This window comes from Macaca thibetana, chromosome 8, assembly GCF_024542745.1.
Source record: "Macaca thibetana thibetana isolate TM-01 chromosome 8, ASM2454274v1, whole genome shotgun sequence".
In the NCBI taxonomy this organism is placed as follows: Eukaryota; Metazoa; Chordata; class Mammalia; order Primates; family Cercopithecidae; genus Macaca; species Macaca thibetana.
In genome coordinates, this window is record NC_065585.1 from 43677787 (window position 1) to 43695211 (window position 17425).

General features: G+C 44.0%; 2 protein-coding genes across 5 annotated transcripts in view; one reads left to right on the forward strand and one right to left on the reverse strand.

Moving 5' to 3' along the window:
* GRHL2 (grainyhead like transcription factor 2) overlaps positions 1 to 1707 on the reverse strand; it is a 184447-nt gene extending 182740 nt beyond the window's left edge. The window contains exon 1 of one of the 2 annotated variants that reach the window (XM_050800695.1): positions 1350 to 1707. In XM_050800695.1, coding sequence (XP_050656652.1) covers positions 1350 to 1369 — 20 coding nt within the window. In that variant the 5' untranslated portion in view covers positions 1370 to 1707. The remainder of the gene's footprint in view (positions 1 to 1349) is intronic. The other variant, XM_050800696.1, reaches the window with a different exon arrangement.
* Positions 1 to 17425, forward strand: part of ZNF706 (zinc finger protein 706) — a 664654-nt gene that overhangs the window by 355154 nt on the left and 292075 nt on the right. The gene's annotated exons all lie outside the window — the stretch shown is intronic.

Genomic DNA, 17425 nt, shown 5'->3' on the forward strand with positions numbered 1-17425 from the left:
GCGACACGCCTTCAGGAAGGCCACCTCGGGGTGGCCGCAACGCCACGGCAAAGTTACCGGGGAAAGCAAAAGGGCGGCCCCGCGCATTCCAATAGGACGCAGCCAGTTCCCAGGCCCGGACGCGCCCGAGAGGAGGGGGAAGGGAGTGTCCCCGCCGAATCCCGAGAAAGGCCGCGGGACCCACCTCCGGCTCCCTCCCGCGCCCGCCCAGGCCCCACCTCCCCCGGATCGCACAAAGCCGTCCGAGGGCGGGGGCCGGCCCGCGGGGAGGCCGTCAGGACGCGGCCAGACCGGGCCCGGTGACCCGCGGGCGACTCCGGCCGCGCAGGCTGTGGCTCGCCGGCGCGTCTGGAGTGCCTGTCCGGGACGGGAAGGACGCGAGCCCAGCGTTCCCCCCGCCCCGAGCCCCCGGCCTTGACGGCGAGAGCACCCCGAGAAGGCTCTGCGCGCCCCAGGCAGTCCCGCCTGCCGCGTCCGAGTTGGCGGCCAACTGCGTGGAGGGCCGCGAGCTCCAGGGGCTTGCAGCCGCCGTCGGGGCGCGGGTGAATCGCTCAGCAGCAGGCGCCCCTTGGCGCCCCGCCGAGGCCCTAACTCGAGGCCTCACATGAGTTCCCCCACTTTGCGAACCGTCCTTTCCCCCGGGCACCTGAGGAAGGTGGCCAAACAATGCGGGGGCGGACCCGGGGGAGGGAGGCGGGGGAGGGGAGGAGGGAGGCGGGATGTCGAGGGAGTGGGGGACGGCGCCGGCCGCCCCCGCGCCCCCCGGCCTCCCAGCGCCTCGCCTCCCTTCGGGGCCACAGGCGGGCGCGCACTCACGCCCACCCTCCTGCCCGGTGCGAGAAGATGGCCGTTTCTGCCTCGGTATAAAAGCTCTTTGTTGCGGTCACACAAAAGCGGCCAAGCCCCACTTTTCCAGTAGGCCCTTTGGACAAATCGAAGGAACTCAGCTGAACTTCCAAATGGCCCTAAACGCCAGATCGGTGGGAGCAGCTAAAGCAGAGGGGGAAGAGCAGGCCTCCCGCGCCCATCTACCAAAACCTCTGGCAATATCCAAGTATTCATCCGGGAGCGGGAGCTGAGACCATTCCTAAGGGAGGAAGGAAAAGGAAAACCCACTTTTACTATCAAGGCCCAAAGGGGATATTAAACATTCACATTGTTGTAGGGTTTCTCCTCTTAATCAGGGTAGAAACATAATGCGGAAAAGTCTGGATCCACCAAAAAGAAAAAGAAAAAAGAAAGAAAAATACCAACAATAGCAACTTAAAAACAAAAACAAAAACATAACAAACCAGTTGCCATCAGCCCAAAGTGGTAGTAGCAGCAGCCGGCGCGTGTGATCCACTTACTTGTCCGACTCTTGTGACATGTTTGATCCAATGAACTTGCTCCCCTTTTCCTGGAGCCTCAGCCTCTGGTGAAACTGGACTTTCAAGTCTGTGCAGGTGAAGGTGTGTGAGAGCGCCCGAGATGGCAGAACAAGAGCTACAGGTAATTCTGCTTTTCCGTCCCCCCTCACCACTCTCGCTCGCTCGCCCGCTCGCGCCCTCACCTAGCCGGAAAGGTGGGATAAGGGGGGGCCCCTCACATGGGGCCCGAGCTCGGAGGCGGCCGGGCGGCGCGGAGTCCTCCTGGATCGTGGCAATGGGCAGACACAGAGCAGAAAGTGGCGGACTTGGGCGGCCACAGGTAACTTTCTCGCAAGGAGCTGAATTCTTTCACTAAAGGGTACAAGCCCGAGGGACGAGCTGCGCGATGATTGGCTGGGGAGCTCCCTCAGGTGAGCTGCCATTGGCAGAGGCGCACTCAGGTAAGGCCCTTCTCCAAGTGAAGGTAACTCACTCCGAAGTTTACCTGAGTGGAGCGGCGGCATGCATGCAGCTCGGCGGCAGCCTGTGAGAGCTGAGGGTCAGTTCTTCGAGTAGACCTCAAGCTGCGTTTTCCTCCTTCTCCAAGGCAGGGATGGGAAGGTCGGGGGTACTGGTTGAAGCGAAGAAAGGGGTTGGGGGAATGCAACACCTGCAAACACTAGGGATTATGGGTCGAGCGGAAGAACTAATGAGAGCCGAGCTCAGGTATCCCAAGTCAACCAGAATCAAATGCGCAGTACGCCACAAGGCATTTAATGCCCACAGTAACAGGGCTGTTTGACAGTGGCAGAAGAGGACGGGACTAAAGTTACTTTGTGCTGAGAGGGGGAAAGAAACACAAAGTTTGGTCTGTTGCGTAATTGAATTTTTAACATTCTTATCCACAACAAACACTTTTCGCGTCCTGCTGTGTAAAAGACATCAGATATATTACAGATTTTCAAGCAGGTGAGCATCCTTTTACGAGCTGGGCAGGTGGGGAGTGGCGTGGTTTTGATGGAGTGAGGAGATTTGGTTGAATGGACACTAAGATGGCCAGGCGCACCTCTTCGATCTCAACTCTGCAGCCTGGGATTCCAGAGCTGCAAACCACCACTGAATTCGTTCTGCAAACCTGTTGTCATTTGACGTTTCCAGGCAGGCATCAACATTTACATTGTAATTCAATAGACGCTACCGCTACAAAGGTGCTTTATTCTTCCAGCTTAATATGGTTGCTACGGAAACACTGCAGGATGAAACTGATTTTTTTTGTGGTAATGTTTCTCCTGGTTGGGAACAATGCAAATTAGCAGAGGTGTAATTTATAACCGCCGCTACCAAAGAGTGAAGTGTTTGTGGAAGTTCTGACTGGGATCTAGCTCGTACATATGGATTGTGGAAACAAAGGAGGACTTGGAAAGCTTACCATATTTTATTTCAAGTTAATACTAAAGCTGCCAGACTTAATACAACTTTTCTTTTAATCTTATGGATCACATATTTTCTGAAAATTACACGATAAAACAAGGTTTGGTTTGTTCCATGTGTCCATTTTCAACAAATAAATTTCAAAATTGTATGTTTTTTAAAACAATATAAACACACACTTAGAAACTAATATATTTTAAGACAATGCAGGTACTATTTTAATATAATATTTTAAGATAATGCAATACCTATCATGTTCCTCTCCTTTTTAGAGGTAGCCACATTCCACTTTTATCTGTCTCTTCTGTCATTCACCTCCCTATTTCTAAATAATTTATACTGCCGTCTCTTGATTTGCCAATAGATGTTGTGCTCTGACTACCTGTTGCTTCAGATTAGGATTTAGCTCTTTCATGCCAAGCAACTTCTCCTTCCAACACAGCACTTTCACAGTTTAGGAGCTAAGTGACTATGCCAGTAGCAATGACAACAGAGCCAATAGTGTACTATTATTGTTTTCTTTCTTATAAAAACTTGTATCTATTTACTTAATTTATTATGCACCTATCCTGATATTTTTCTACAACTGATCTATCAAATGACTATCATATTTATTTTCCAAATGATCAAACAATCAATTCCAATTTTCCCCTAAAAACAATTCCTCCAGAAATTCATTGTTCTACTGTTTCAGTGGAGATGAGTTGCTCTGTGAATCTACTGCTCAAGTGTCATCCTGGGACACTCCTTTTTTTTTTTTTTTTTTTTTTTTTTTTTTTTTTTTTTTTTTTTTTTTTTTTCAGAGTCTCTCTCTGTTGCCCAGGCTGGAGTGTAATGGTATGATCTCAGCTCACCGCAACCTCTGCCTCCCGAGTTCCAGCGATTCCCCTGCCTCAGCCTCCCAAGTAGCTGGGATTACAGGCATGTGCCACCACATTCAGCTAATTTTGTATTTTTAGTAGAGACGGAGTTTCTCCATGTTGGTCAGGCTGGTCTAGAACTCCCAACCTCAGGTGATCCACCTGCCTCGGCCTCCCAAAGTGCTGGGATTACAGGCATGAGCCACCATGCCCAGCCTGGGACACTCCTTAATTTGTAGTGTGAGATACCCATTTCTGTGTTTTGTGCCTTCTTTCTTGGTTTACTGCTTCATTTTCCATGGCACATGTTTTAGTAACAGCCCAAGAAAAGGTACAGAAGGTAAAATTTGAGTTCTTACATACTAGATATGTCTTTATTCAACTTTTACTTTTAATAGAGAGTTCGACCAAGTGTAGAATTCTAACCAGAATTTCTTCATTCATAATTTTATAGAAATTGCTCTTTCACTTATTTATTTTAATTTTTAATTAAAAAAACTTTTTAGGCCATGCACAGTGGCTTGCACCTGTAATCCCAGCACTTTGGGAGGCCACGGCAGGAGAATCACTTGAGTCCAAGAGTTCAAGATCAGCATGGGCAACGTAGCTAGACCCCATCTCTGTAAAAAATACAAAAATTAACCGGGCATACTGGTGTGCACCTGTAGTCCCAGCTACTCAGGGGGCTAAGGTAAGGAGATTGCCTGACCCCAGGGAGGTCAAGGCTGCAGTGAGTTGAGATCATGACGCTGCACTCCAGCCTGGGCTACAGAGCAAAACCTTGTCTCAAAAAAAATTAATTAAATTTTAAAAAATAGGTTCTTATTCTGTCACACCAGCTGGAGTGCCATGGTTATAGCTCTCTGCAGCCTCAAAAGCCTCAAAATCCTGGACTCAAGTGATCCTCCTGACTCAACTTCCCAAGTAGCTGCAATTACAGGCAGAAATTGTTCTTTTATCTTCTAGCTTCCAGTGTTACTATTGAGAATGCCACTTAATTTTGCCGTGCTTCAGTTTCCTCATCTATAAAATGGAGATAATAATAGTAGTTACCTCCCTAATATGTCTGATTCACTTAGAACAGTATCAGGCACTTATTAAATTATCAATTATTATTCAATCTTATTATTTATTTTTTAAACTGGATTAATCTCAGAATGTTCTTCATTGTTTTTTCCTGTTGCACATCTCTTCATCTTTTGCCCTATTTTGGAGGATATTTTCTTGCTTTACTTTCTACTGCAGTTGTTATCTCAACTATTTAAAGAGCTCATTTCATGCTGTCTGTTATAAATAGAATGTAGTGATCATGTCACAGTCGCACTAACTTTTTCTATCTTTCCAGATAGGCTGTATCCTTTGCCTCCTGCCTAGTCTTGGCTTTCTCTAGCTTCCCTTCTCATGTATTTGTTTTAGTCCCATCACGTTAGAGGCTTTCATCAACTGTCTGTAAATCTTTTCCTCTCAGGAATGAGGTAATAGAAACCTCACCAGAAACTCTGTATGTGGGTGAGAAAAGTATGGGCTCACTGGTGGGCTTGCTGTATGGTGATCAGACGAAAGCTCATTTTTTCATGGGAAGATACCTCAAATGTCAGAAACTAGATGTCTTTTCTTTGGGGTTTGTCAGTTTCTCATGAGAAATATCTTACAATCCCTTGCCTGAGGAGGCATTCACTTGGCTGCCAGCATTCTGGAAGCAGTTCAGGGGAAGAGGTCTGGATGAGTAACTGCTTAGGATGCAATCTTTCACACTCTTTTCTTTCCTGCAGGTGCCTTATTCCTGCCTTCTTTGTGCCTGCTGGGCAAGCCTCCCTCCTCTTTCTCTTGCTGACTGTGAGGAGTGGGACAGGGCACCTGAGACTCCAGCAACTCCAAGTGCCAACATTGACCTGGCCCCTTGCTTTTACCTGCTCACCTCTGCCTCACCTTCTGGGATCCTGGGGCCCTTCATCAGTATTTTCTTCTAGTGATCTCTGTCATCTCCAAGGCCCAGACCACGCTAGGGTTTTGTAGGGAATTGGGCTCTTTCTGTACTGACCTCTATGGCCGTATTACAGTGTAGCTTTCACTGTTCTGTTAAACTAGTTTTCACTCCTCCATCGACCCTCTCTATTCTTCAGAATTGTGTTGAAATATAACTTTTGCTGATGACTCCTCCTCTATCTTCTTTGCCCCTATGGTTTTATCCCTTTATGTTCTTTTACCATCTTTTTAGGGGAGAATGAAGATAAATAAGTGTGTTTAACCCTTTAATCTGAAGTCCGTTTCCAAAATTGTACAAAAGCTTTTACCAAACTATCCTAAATTTGTTTGTGCAAAGAAACCCAGTGTTCATGTTTAAACCATTCCTTTTGTTGGTTTATGATAGTCAAGAATCTTTTCTTCCTCTTTAGTATCTAATAACTCAACTTTGTTCAGATAGCTTGTTGTCCCTCTACTGGCTAACTACTGCTGTATTTATTGGTTAGATTAGCAAAGGAAGATGTTCGAAAGGACCATTTTAAAATGTCAACCATGAAATTACCTGTTACTCAAATGTTTTGATTCCTTTGGCAGAAGAATAGTAAATAAATATGAAAGCTTCTGCCACACTCACTATGAGACTCTACTACTCTCTCTCCAAATATCTTTATTCATAAACACTTAAGTGCAGCAGTGGTTCCCAAAGTGTGGTCCCTGAATGGACTGTCAACATCAGATCCCCTGATAACTTGTTAGGAATGCAGATTCACCAACTCACCCCAGACCCATGGAATCAGAAATTCGAGGAGGTGGGCAGCAACCTGTGTTTCTAACAAGCCTATAGATGGTTCTGATGTATCTTAAAATTTGAGAAACACAGCACAGTATTCTGACAGCATAAAGCTGCACACCCTTAGCCATTGAAGACCATCATCCTAAATTATGCTGGACATGCAGTTTTGCAACAGACAGCCGTAGAGTAAGTAATGGATTTTACCTGTGTGGATTCTTCCATTCTGAACCTAGTGATTATTTATTTAATGGTTGGCTGCTGTCCTTAGTTGGAGTAGTTAGCTCCTCAGAATAATGATCCTGGAATCTGCTGCAGTATGCATCATGAACTTGGAAGTTTCAGCACAGTTTAGAATTTGATGGTTATTTTAGGAGGCAGCAACAAAGCAAATGTTCATATAAAAACTGGTAACAAGATAGTGCTGTTTCTAACAAAATTGTTTATGAGTTAAAATTTTTAATTAAATTCCTGGGGAAAAGTAATGTTATTTTGATTATCATTTAAGTAATGGTCTTAATAGATGACTATTAAGATGACTAATCTCATTTTCTTATTGTCAAAAGTGTTTAGAATTTGATGCTAAATTGTCATTTCATTATCATGAACCTCTTATTATAGTGAGACTTGGGGAAAAGGATGCCATTCTATGCCATCTGGGCAGAAGAATTCAGTTGGTTGGTTTTTGTTTTTGTTTTTTTGAGATGGAGTCTTGCTCTGTTGCTCAGGCTGGAGTGCTGGTATGATCTCTGCTCACTGCAACCTCCACTTCCCAGGTTCAAGTGATTCTTCTGCCTCAGTCTCCTGAGTAGCTGGGCCCATCACTAGGTATCTGCAACCATGCCCAGCTAACTTTTGTATTTTTAGTAGAGCCAGGGTTTCACCATGTTGGCCAGGCTGATCTGGAAATCCTGGCCTCAAATGATCCACCCACCTTGGCCTTCCAAAGTGCTGGCATTACAGGCATGAGCCACCGCGCCCAGCCAGAATCCAGTTTTAAAGGGCTGCAGATCTAGTTAAACAAGTCTGCCTGCTGACTGTCTTCCGCCATATGTCATCATATGCGGGCCACTATAGCAGATCTGTCATTGAATATGCTGTGAAGCCGTGACAGGTACTATCTCCTCCTAGGTTGTTTTGCGCTGTAAAAACACTAATTTGTTAAATTGGCTATTATCCCCAAGAAGGAACCTGGAGAAGAATAAAATGTACCTGGATGCCTGAATTTGAAATCGACCTAAGGATGTATAACTTAACCAACTGAGCATTCAATGGCAGTTCCCTTGCAGTTTGGAGCCTCTTTTTCAGCCAGCAGTCTGTTGGGTTTTGTATATTTCTTAAGGATAGCAAGTGTTTCTGTTGCTGGAATTAGCCATAGGTAACCCTTTCACAGAAAGCACTGCCCTGTTAAAACAGCATTGAGCAAGTGTCTTTATCTCTATTGCTTCATCTTTTTCTTCTCTTTTCTTTTCTTTTAAGACAAGGAGTCACTCTATAACCCAGGCTGGAATTCAGTGGTACAATCTTAGCTCACTGCAGGCTGCCTCAATCTCCTGGGCTCAAGCAGTGCTTGGCCTCTCAAAGTGTTGGAATTATAGGTGTGAGCCACCACATCCTGGCCCTCTAGTCCTTCCTGAATCCTCAGTGATAGGAGCGTAAGGAAGGAGATGAAAGTATTAAAGATGACAACAAAATTTGGAAATTAGAAAGTGACTGAAGGAGTAGAAACTGATTTAGCAGAGTTAAGACAGATGAGCTTAATCATCTGTGACACTGAGGGTCATGACCATTTAGCCTGTAGAACCTCAGAAAAGCCTAGAACAGGTGTGTCCAATCTTTTGGCTGCCCTGGGCCAAATTAGAAGAAAAATTGTCTTGAGCCACACATAAAACACACTAATGATAGCTGATGAGCAAAAAAAAAAAAAAAAAAAAAAAAATCTCATAGTGTTTTAAGAAAGTTTACCAATTTGTGTTGTACTGCATTCAGAGCCATCCTGGGCCGCACGTGGCCCGCAGGCCAAGGGCTGGACAAGCTTGGCCTTGAAAATCAAGTGTCCAATTATCATTGAAGGTGGGAGTGAGTGATAGGGCTGATGCCAGAGGGATTGATTGAAAAGCTTGATACAAAGCTGTTAGGCCCCTAGGCCCCCACCTCCACCCAGTGCAAACAAGCTCTCATCCATGTTAGTTTTCCAGGCTGCCATGACAAAATACCACAGATGGTGTGGTTTAAACAACAAAAGTTTATTTTCTCACAGTTCTGGAGGATAGAAGTCAAGATTGAGGTGCTAGCAGAGTCACTTTCTTTGAAGGCCTCCTCCTTAGCTTGCAGGTGGCCATCTTACTGGGTCCTCACATGGTCGTTGCACTGTGAGCCCACATGTCTGTGTTCTAATCTCCTTTTCTTATAACATATGGGATTAGGGCCCACCCATATGACTCCATCTTACCTTATTTACCTCTTGAAAGACCCTATCTCCAAATACACTCACGTTCTGAGGCACGAGGGGGTTAGGACTTCAACACTTGAATTTAGGGAGATACAATTCAGCCCAAAACTCCATCCCTCCTCCACGCTAGCAGGAGACAGAGTGTACTGTAGTGAAATTGAACCAGGAGGACTTCCCACTTGGGTACATCAGGGGAACTATCAGGAGAGAGCCACTGGACCTGCAAGAAGGAGAGCAAGTGAAAGATCATATGCTAATGAGTGAGATATCATCTCGTAGTTTCCTCCACCCAGCTTAGTAAGCCAGGAGCCAAGTTTATACCACCACCCCCCATCCCTCTCCCCCAAGGCAAGAGATCAGAGGATGTTTCTTTAAATAAATTATAAGGTCCTAGAAAAAGATCTACAGATGTGAATGTGTAGGTGTTCCCCAATCCAGAAGGAGAAAGGGAGGAAGGGAAGAAAGGGAAGGAGGGAGGGAGGGACAGAGAGAAAAGAAAGGAAGAACCAGGCATGGTGGCTCATGCCTGTAATCTCGACACTTTGGAAGGCTGAGGCGGGCAGGTCACCTGAGGTCGGGAGTTTGAGACCAGCCTGGCCAACATGGAGAAACCCCATCTCCACTAAAAATACAAAATTAGCCGGGCATGGTGGTACATGCCTATAATCCTAGCTACTCAGGGGACTGAGGCAGGAGAATCACTTGAACCAGAGAGGTGGAGGTTGTGGTGAGCTGAGATCACACCATTGCACTTCAGCCTGGGCAACAAGAGTGAAACTCCATCTCAAAAAAAAAAAAAAAAAAAAAAGGAAAGGAAAGAGAAAAAAAGGAAGAAAGACGCTTGCTGTCTACCATATCTCCTTTCAAAAAAGTCATTCAGTTCCACCCTCACAGAGAGTCTCTACCGAGCTTCTTATATCACACTTAAATATCAACATGAGGTCAGAGATCATCAGTGTTTGAGAAAAGCCTCCAAAAGGAAGTACAAACACCAGAACAAAACAAAAGTCTAACTAAAAGAATAACTTTGAGAAAAACTGACAGTACAGGGATGGTATAAAGAGTATATAATTAATATGTAAACAATGCACCCATGAAACAAGAACAATGTACTATTTAAGAGCAACAAAGGGCCAGGCGTAGTGGCTCACGCTTGTAATCCCAGCACTTTGGGATGCCGAGGTGGGCAGATCACTTGAGGCCAGGAGTTCGAGGCCAGTCTGGCATGGCGAAACCCCGTCTGTACAAAATATGCAAAATGTAGCGGGGCGTGGTGGCAGGACCCGGTATTCCCAGCTACTTGGGAGGCTGAGGCAGGAGAATTATTTGAATCCAGGAGGTGGAGGTTGCAGTGAGCCCAGATTGTACCACTGCACTCCAGCCTGGGTGACAGAGAGAGACTCTGTCTCAAAAAAAAAAAAAAAATGCTTAGACTCGGGAAGGGGAACATCACACACCGGGGCCTATCACGGGGAGGGGTAGGGGGAGGGATTGCATTGGGAGTGATACCTAATGTAAATGACGAGTTGATGGGTGCTGATGATGGGTGCTAATGTAAATGACGAGTTGATGGGTGCAGCACACCAACATGGCACAAGTATACATATGTAACAAGCCTGCACGTTATGCACATGTACCCTAGAACTTAAAGTATAATAATGAAATAAATAAATAAATAAATAAATAAAATTAAAAATAAAAAAATAAAAATGAAGGCTGGGCATGGTGGCTTATGCCAGTAATCCCAGCACTTTGGGAGGCCAAGGCAGGTGGATCTCCTGAGGTCAGGAGTTCAAGACCAGCCTGACCAACATGGAGAAACCCCGTCTGTACTAAAAATACAAAATTAGCCAGGCGTGGTGGCACATGCCTGTAATCCCAGCTACTTGGGAGGCTGAGGCAGGAGAATCGCTTGAACCCGGGAGGTAAAGGTTGTGGTGAGCTGAAATCATGCCATTGCACTCCAGCCTAGGCAACGAGAGTGAAACACAGTCTCAAAATAAATAAATAAGAAAATCAATCAATCAATCAAATAAAAGCAACAAACACAAATATTAGAGAGGCAAAAGAGTTTCTGAACATTAAAAATAGGAAAGCTGAAATAGAGTCTTTAATGGAATGTTTAAAGACAGAATCTAAGAAATCTCCCAGAAAGTAGAACAAAAAGACAGCAAAATGGACAATAGAAAGAAAAGAAAAGTGTACAGTCAGTTAAGAAACAATAATATGTGACTAACAGATGTTTCAGAAAGAGTAGAAAAAAATAATGGGGAGAAAATCATTAGAGAAAACATAAAATATGATTTTTAAAAACTAAATAAAGCATTATGTTTCTTATTGACAGGACCCACTGAATGCTCAGCCCAGTGAATTCTGAAAGGTATAAATTGAGGCAATTATCATTAAATTTCTTGACTGAACTTTCCAGAGAGTAAAAATAAAATGAAATAAGCGAAGAAAAACTGCTTGTATATGAAGGGTCAAGAATCAGAATCTATTAGGCTTTTTAGCAATACCGCCAGCTTGAAGAGATTAGAAAAATGCCTTTACTGGATTCTGTGCATAGACAAGTTATCAGTGAAGTATAAAAGTAGAATAAAATTTAGTTTCAGAAGTGCAAGGTGTCAAAAATTGCTTGTCATGCACTCTTTCTCAGAAAGGTATTGGATGATATCCTTCATTAATACATGGGAAAATACCAAAAAAAAAGGAATAGTCCTAAGATTCAGAAAACAGGGTAGCCAACAGAAAAAGAGGAAGGGCCGGGCATGGTGGCTCATGCCCATAATCCCAGCACTTTGGGATGCCAAAGTGGGTGGATCACTTTAGGCCAGGAGTTTGAGGCTGCATCTTGAAACCGGTGAAACCCCGTCTCTGTTATCCAGGCGTGGTGGTGCACACCTATAATCCCAGCTACTTGGGAGGCTGAGGCATGAGAATCGCTTGAACCCAGGAGGCAAAGGCTCCAGTGAGCTGAGATTGTGCCACTGCACTCCAGCCTGCACAACAGAGTGAGACCCTGTCTCAGAAAAAAAAAAAAAAAAAAAAAAAAAAGAGGAAAATCAGAGAATGATGGCTTTGTAGCCAGCTTAGAGAGTAACTAAACTTCTCCTTTAACAGAGGTCTCTGGATAAAATAGAGGGGGAGAATCCAACTACTAACTTTAAGATTGTAGGAAATTATATTGATAGTCTTTGTGAGTGCAGAAAGTATTAGCAATAGGTACAGAGAAAACAAAGGAGATATTTAGCATTCAGTAGCTCCAGGGAAAAAAAAAGTACAAGGATGGAAATATAATCATATTAATCTTAATACATACTTGGTTCAACTGAATAATATTCATATGGTCATAGTAATATAATTACTGAAAGATAATTTGCTAAAATTGGTGATAAAACTCAATTGGAGCCGGGCGCGGTGGCTCAAGCCTGTAATCCCAGCACTTTGGGAGGCCGAGATGGGCGGATCACGAGGTCAGGAGATTGAGACCAGCCTGGCTAATACGGTGAAACCCCGTCTCTACTAAAAAATACCACAAAAAACTAGCCGGACGAGGTGGCGGGCGCCTGTAGTCCCAGCTACTCCAGAGGCTGAGGCAGGAGAATGGCGTAGACCCGGGAGGTGGAGCTTGCAGTGAGCTGAGATCCGGCCACTGCACTCCAGCCTGGGCGACAGAGCAAGACTCCGTCTCAAAAAAAAAAAAAAAAAAAAAAAAAAAAAAAACTCAATTGGAAAGATAAAGGGAGAAAGGTACTGAAGTTGTATGTATAAAAAGGAAGTGGAGGGTTGTGGAAGAGTTAAACCAGCTGCCATAGCAGTAAGTCCATAGATGCTGCCTGCAACTTATAAATCATGAACTAGCAGCATTAGTGTTAGTTAGGAATGTGTTGGGCTGCTAGTAAATCAAGGCTAAGAGTTTTTTAGAAAAATAGAATTTAATTTTTCTCACTTAAATAAATAATGGTCTCAAAGCTAGTGACACTGGCTTCGGTCCTGATATTCAGTGATGTCAATTCTGGTATCTCCAAGATTCTCTTGGCCTTTTCCCTGTGGGCAGAAGATAATCCCTTCAACTGTAACCATTACATCTGTGTTTAAGGCAGTAAGAAGGAGGGAGGAGTGATGCTAACTTCAGCTATGGTATTCATTAAAAAAAACAATACCAGCATTGATATTAGAAGCTTCCAACATGCCTTCATCTGATGTCCCATTGGCCAGGACTGGATCACACAGTCACCCCTATCTGCAAGGGTGGCTGGAAGAGTGAATAGCAAGCTTTTCCAAGCCCTAAGGCAGGCAAGAAAGAAGAAATTGGAAATCTGTTCTGGGTTAGCAAATCAGCATATTACTTGGAAATGCAGGAGTCAATGTTAAAATTTTTATTTATTTATTTATTTATTTATTTTATTTTATTTATTTTTTTTTTTTGAGACGGAGTCTTGCTCTGTCGCCCAGGCTGGCATGCAGTGGCGTGATCTCAGCTCACTGCAAGCTCTGCCTCCTGGGTTTAAGCCATTCTCCTGCCTCAGCCTCTCGAGTAGCTGGGACTACAGGCACCCACCACCTCGCCCGGCTAGTTTTTTGTAATTTTTAGTAGAGACGGGGTTTCACCATGTTAGCTAGGATGGTCTCGACCTCCTGACCTCGTGATCCGCCCATCTAGGGCTCCCAAAGTGCTGGGATTACAGGCTCGAGCCACCGCGCCCGGCCAAATGTTAGAATTTTTAAGAGAAAGTTCAAATGATGAAAAAGAATTGCTGCCAAGCACAGTGGCTCACATCTGTCATCCGAGCACTTTGGGATGCCAAGGTGGAAGGAATGCTTGAGTCCAAAAGTTCCAGACCAGCCTGGGCAACATGGGGAAACCCTGTCTCTACAGAAAAGATACAAACCATTAGCCAGGCATGGTGATGTGCATCTGTAGTCCTGGGCAAAGGTGGGAAGATTGAGGAAAGAAAGAAAGAAAAAGAAAGAAAGAGAGAGAGAGAGAGAGAAAGAGAGAAAGATAGAAAAGAAAAGAAAGAAAGAAAGAAAGAAAGAGAGAGAGAGAGAAAGAAAGAAAGAAAGAAAGAAAGAAAGAAAGAAAGAAAGAAAGAAAGAAAGAAAGAAAGAAAGAAAGAAAGAAAGAAAGAAAGAAAGAAAGAAAGGAAGGAAGGTTGCCTCTAAGGAATATGACTGGCAAGTGGATAGGAGTGAGGCATGCATTGTAAATAATATTATTTTCAATATTATTAATCAATGTAATCACTTGACTTTTAAACTACATATATAGTTTTATATACATGTATAGTTTATACACACGTATACATATACACACACTTTTAATCAAGATAAAGTTAATTTAAGAAATTAAAGTACAAATTGCAAACGTACTATCCACTCTTGCCCATTTACAGATCTGTCTCCTCAAAATTCTTGTTTTCTTTCCTTCCTCACCCAACTAGCTCCCAACCTTCTTTCGTGTCAGTGTTCAATCATCTCTTCCTCAGGGAAACGTCTTTGACTCTCCCAGATGAGAGATAGGTATTTTGGAAAGATACCTCTCTCCATAATGTATGTATGGAGCAATACCTTTCCTCTTGAATTACAGTTGTAATTTAACATTTACTTGTGTGGTCTTTGATCACCAACCATCTCCCACCACTAGACTCTAAGCTCCATGAAGGCAACTAACCAATAATGCCTATTATTGGTTCACCATCATCTACCCAGTGCATAGCTGGCAGGTAGTACATATGTGATGAAAGAATAAGTGACAAACACTCTCAATCACAAGCACCCTTCCCATTCTACAACTATTCCATGGTTGGGGAACTTCAACTGAGCGAGGCATCACATTGAACACCTTCATCAGCATTGTCGAGCAAATAAATTCCAGAAGCATTTATGGAGCCTCTGCTATACTCCAGGTGAACTGGCTTCCTCATTTAAATCTCAACAGTATTCTATGAGATGGTAATTATAAGACTTAAGGATGTTTTCTGCAGCAAACCAAAGAGCAGCCAGCTAGTAGGGCTAGTAGGGCCTTTGCCAAGACTGTTTAACTTCTCTTGCCTGGTAAGAGATCTGGAGCCTGGGACAGAGGGAGGCAATTGCTGACATTAGATCAACAACTCCATAATTCACAAGTCTGAATCAGTGTTTTTGCACTAGTCTGCTGTTCATGGTAGAAAATATCACGTCCTTGCATAGTCAAATTTAAAGGCATAAAGAAGGTAGACAGTGCAGGATGAACATTTTAATGGGAAGCTCTCATCAGACTTCCACTTGTATCTCATTGGCCAGAATTGGGTCACATGACAAGTATGGATCAGGAGTTGGAAGCACTGTCCATGAGATTAAAAAAAAAAAGTCTCCACCCAATAGATAACCATGAACAAATCAGGGTTATCTTAGCAAGAAAGAAGTGAGAGACAGCTGTTTAACAGGGCCAGGCATGGTGGCTCACACCTGTAATCCCAACACCTTGGGAGGCCGAGGCAGGCGGATCACTGGAGGTCAGTAGTTTGAGACCAGCATGGTCAATGTGGTGAAACCCCATCTCTGCTAAAAATACAGAAAATTAGTCAGGTGCTCATGCCTGGAGTCCCAGCTACTTAGGAGGTTGAGGCAAGGAGAATCATTTGAACCCCGGAGGCAGAGGTTGCAGTGAGCTGAGATCACACCACTGCACTCCAGCCTGGGTGACAGAGTGAGACTCCATCTCAAAAAACAAAACAAAAACCAAAGCAAACCAACAGCAGCTGCGCACAGTCTGTAATCCCAGCACTTTGGGAGGCCAAGGTGGGAGGCTCACTTGAGGCCAGGAGTTTGAAACCATTATGAGGAACATAGCGAGACCTCTGTTTCTACTAAAAATACATTTTAAAAAAATTAGCCAGGCATGGTGATGCATGCCTATAATCCCAGCTACCCAGAGGCTGAGGAGGGAGGATTACTTGAGCTCTGCAGTGAGCTGTGATCACACCATTGCACTCTAGTCTGGGCAACAGAGCAAGACCCCACCTCAAAAAACTATATAAAATAAAATGAAATAATTTTTAAAAACCCAACAGTGATACCACAATATTAATAGTTCCATAGTACAGATAATACATTTGACTTTCACTTTGGATAATATAAGTAGCAGAGCTACAATTCAAATCCAGATCTGCCTTTTTTCTTTTTCTTATTCTTTTCTTTTTTTTTTTTTTTGAGGTGGAGTCTCGCTCTGTCACCCAGGCTGGGGTGCAGTGGTGCAATCTCGGTTCACTGCAAGCTCCGCCTCCTGGGTTCACGCCATTCTCCTGCCTCGGCCTCCGGAGTAGTTGGGACTACAGGCGCCCACCACCACACCCAGCTAATCTTTTGTATTTTTAATAGAGACGGGGTTTCACCATGTTAGCCAGGATGGTCTCGATCTCCTGACCTCGTGATCCACCCACCTCAGCCTCCCAAAGTGCTGGGATTACAGACGTGAGCCACCGCGCCCAGTCTAATCTGCCCCTTTTCAAAGCTTGTACCATACCACTTCCTAGACTTGAATATGAAGTTGTTCCTGTTCCTGTATACAGATGTGGTAGATTGAGTCAGGAATGGCTTCAGAGAGGAAAAATACTTGAGGCAAGGTCTTGAAGAAAATAACACAAACTGGGTGGATGGAGAGAATGAGAGGGTGGTTGTGGGAGGTTGTATTAATAGCACCCTCTTGACTTTCACGCTGCATAAAAATGATTTTTTATGTATCCTATTGATCATCAGAGCATCTCTCTCCATTTTGGGGATTATTGTTATTGCTTTGGTGGCCTAAATGAACTAAAAATAAACCGAGATGAGATAATATTTATCCAAGGGAAAATGCCAAAATGTGAACCCAGAGACCATGGCTGGGGCCACAGCAGAATGGAATGCTCCCTCTGAGATTTTTAATGAGACATGCTTATTGTTGATGCCTCAACATCTTGGAAATGTCTCAACCTGGAAAAACATATTCAAATAACCTAATATCATGAAACTTCCTCCTCCCTATTTGAAAACTTTCAGCAGTTCCTCAATACACATATGGCAACCTAAAATACCAGTTGCAACCTTCCTCTAACCCCAATTGCCTGAACCCATCCCCAGTGGTCTTCCACATAAGAAGAAACGAGGTGGGTGTACCTTTATATGGGGTCTGCAGAGCTACAGACTGATGAGAATCATTCTTGTCTAAGCCTTGGGACCCCTTCCCAACCCTCGCCCCAATCACAAATTTGACCACCTAAGCCATGTCTAAACATTTGGAGAGCAGGTCAAAAATGCCAGAAAGGGTATTTGTAGGGAAAACTTAAGTAGGCTGAAAAGAGATATCAAAACAGAACCAAGCCAGCCTAGGCTGCAGTGAGCTGTGATCACACCACTGCACTCCAGCCTGAGTAATGGAGGGAGACACTGTCAAAAAAAAAAAAAAAAGAAAAATAGAAAAGAAAGAAAGAGGAGGAGGAGGAAGAGGAAACAAGAAAAGAAAAGAAAAAGAGAAGAAATGAAAAAGAAAACTGGACCAGGAATCTAGGATCTCAAGCCAAGAGATATGAATGAGTGAAAACCAAATGGGAGCATA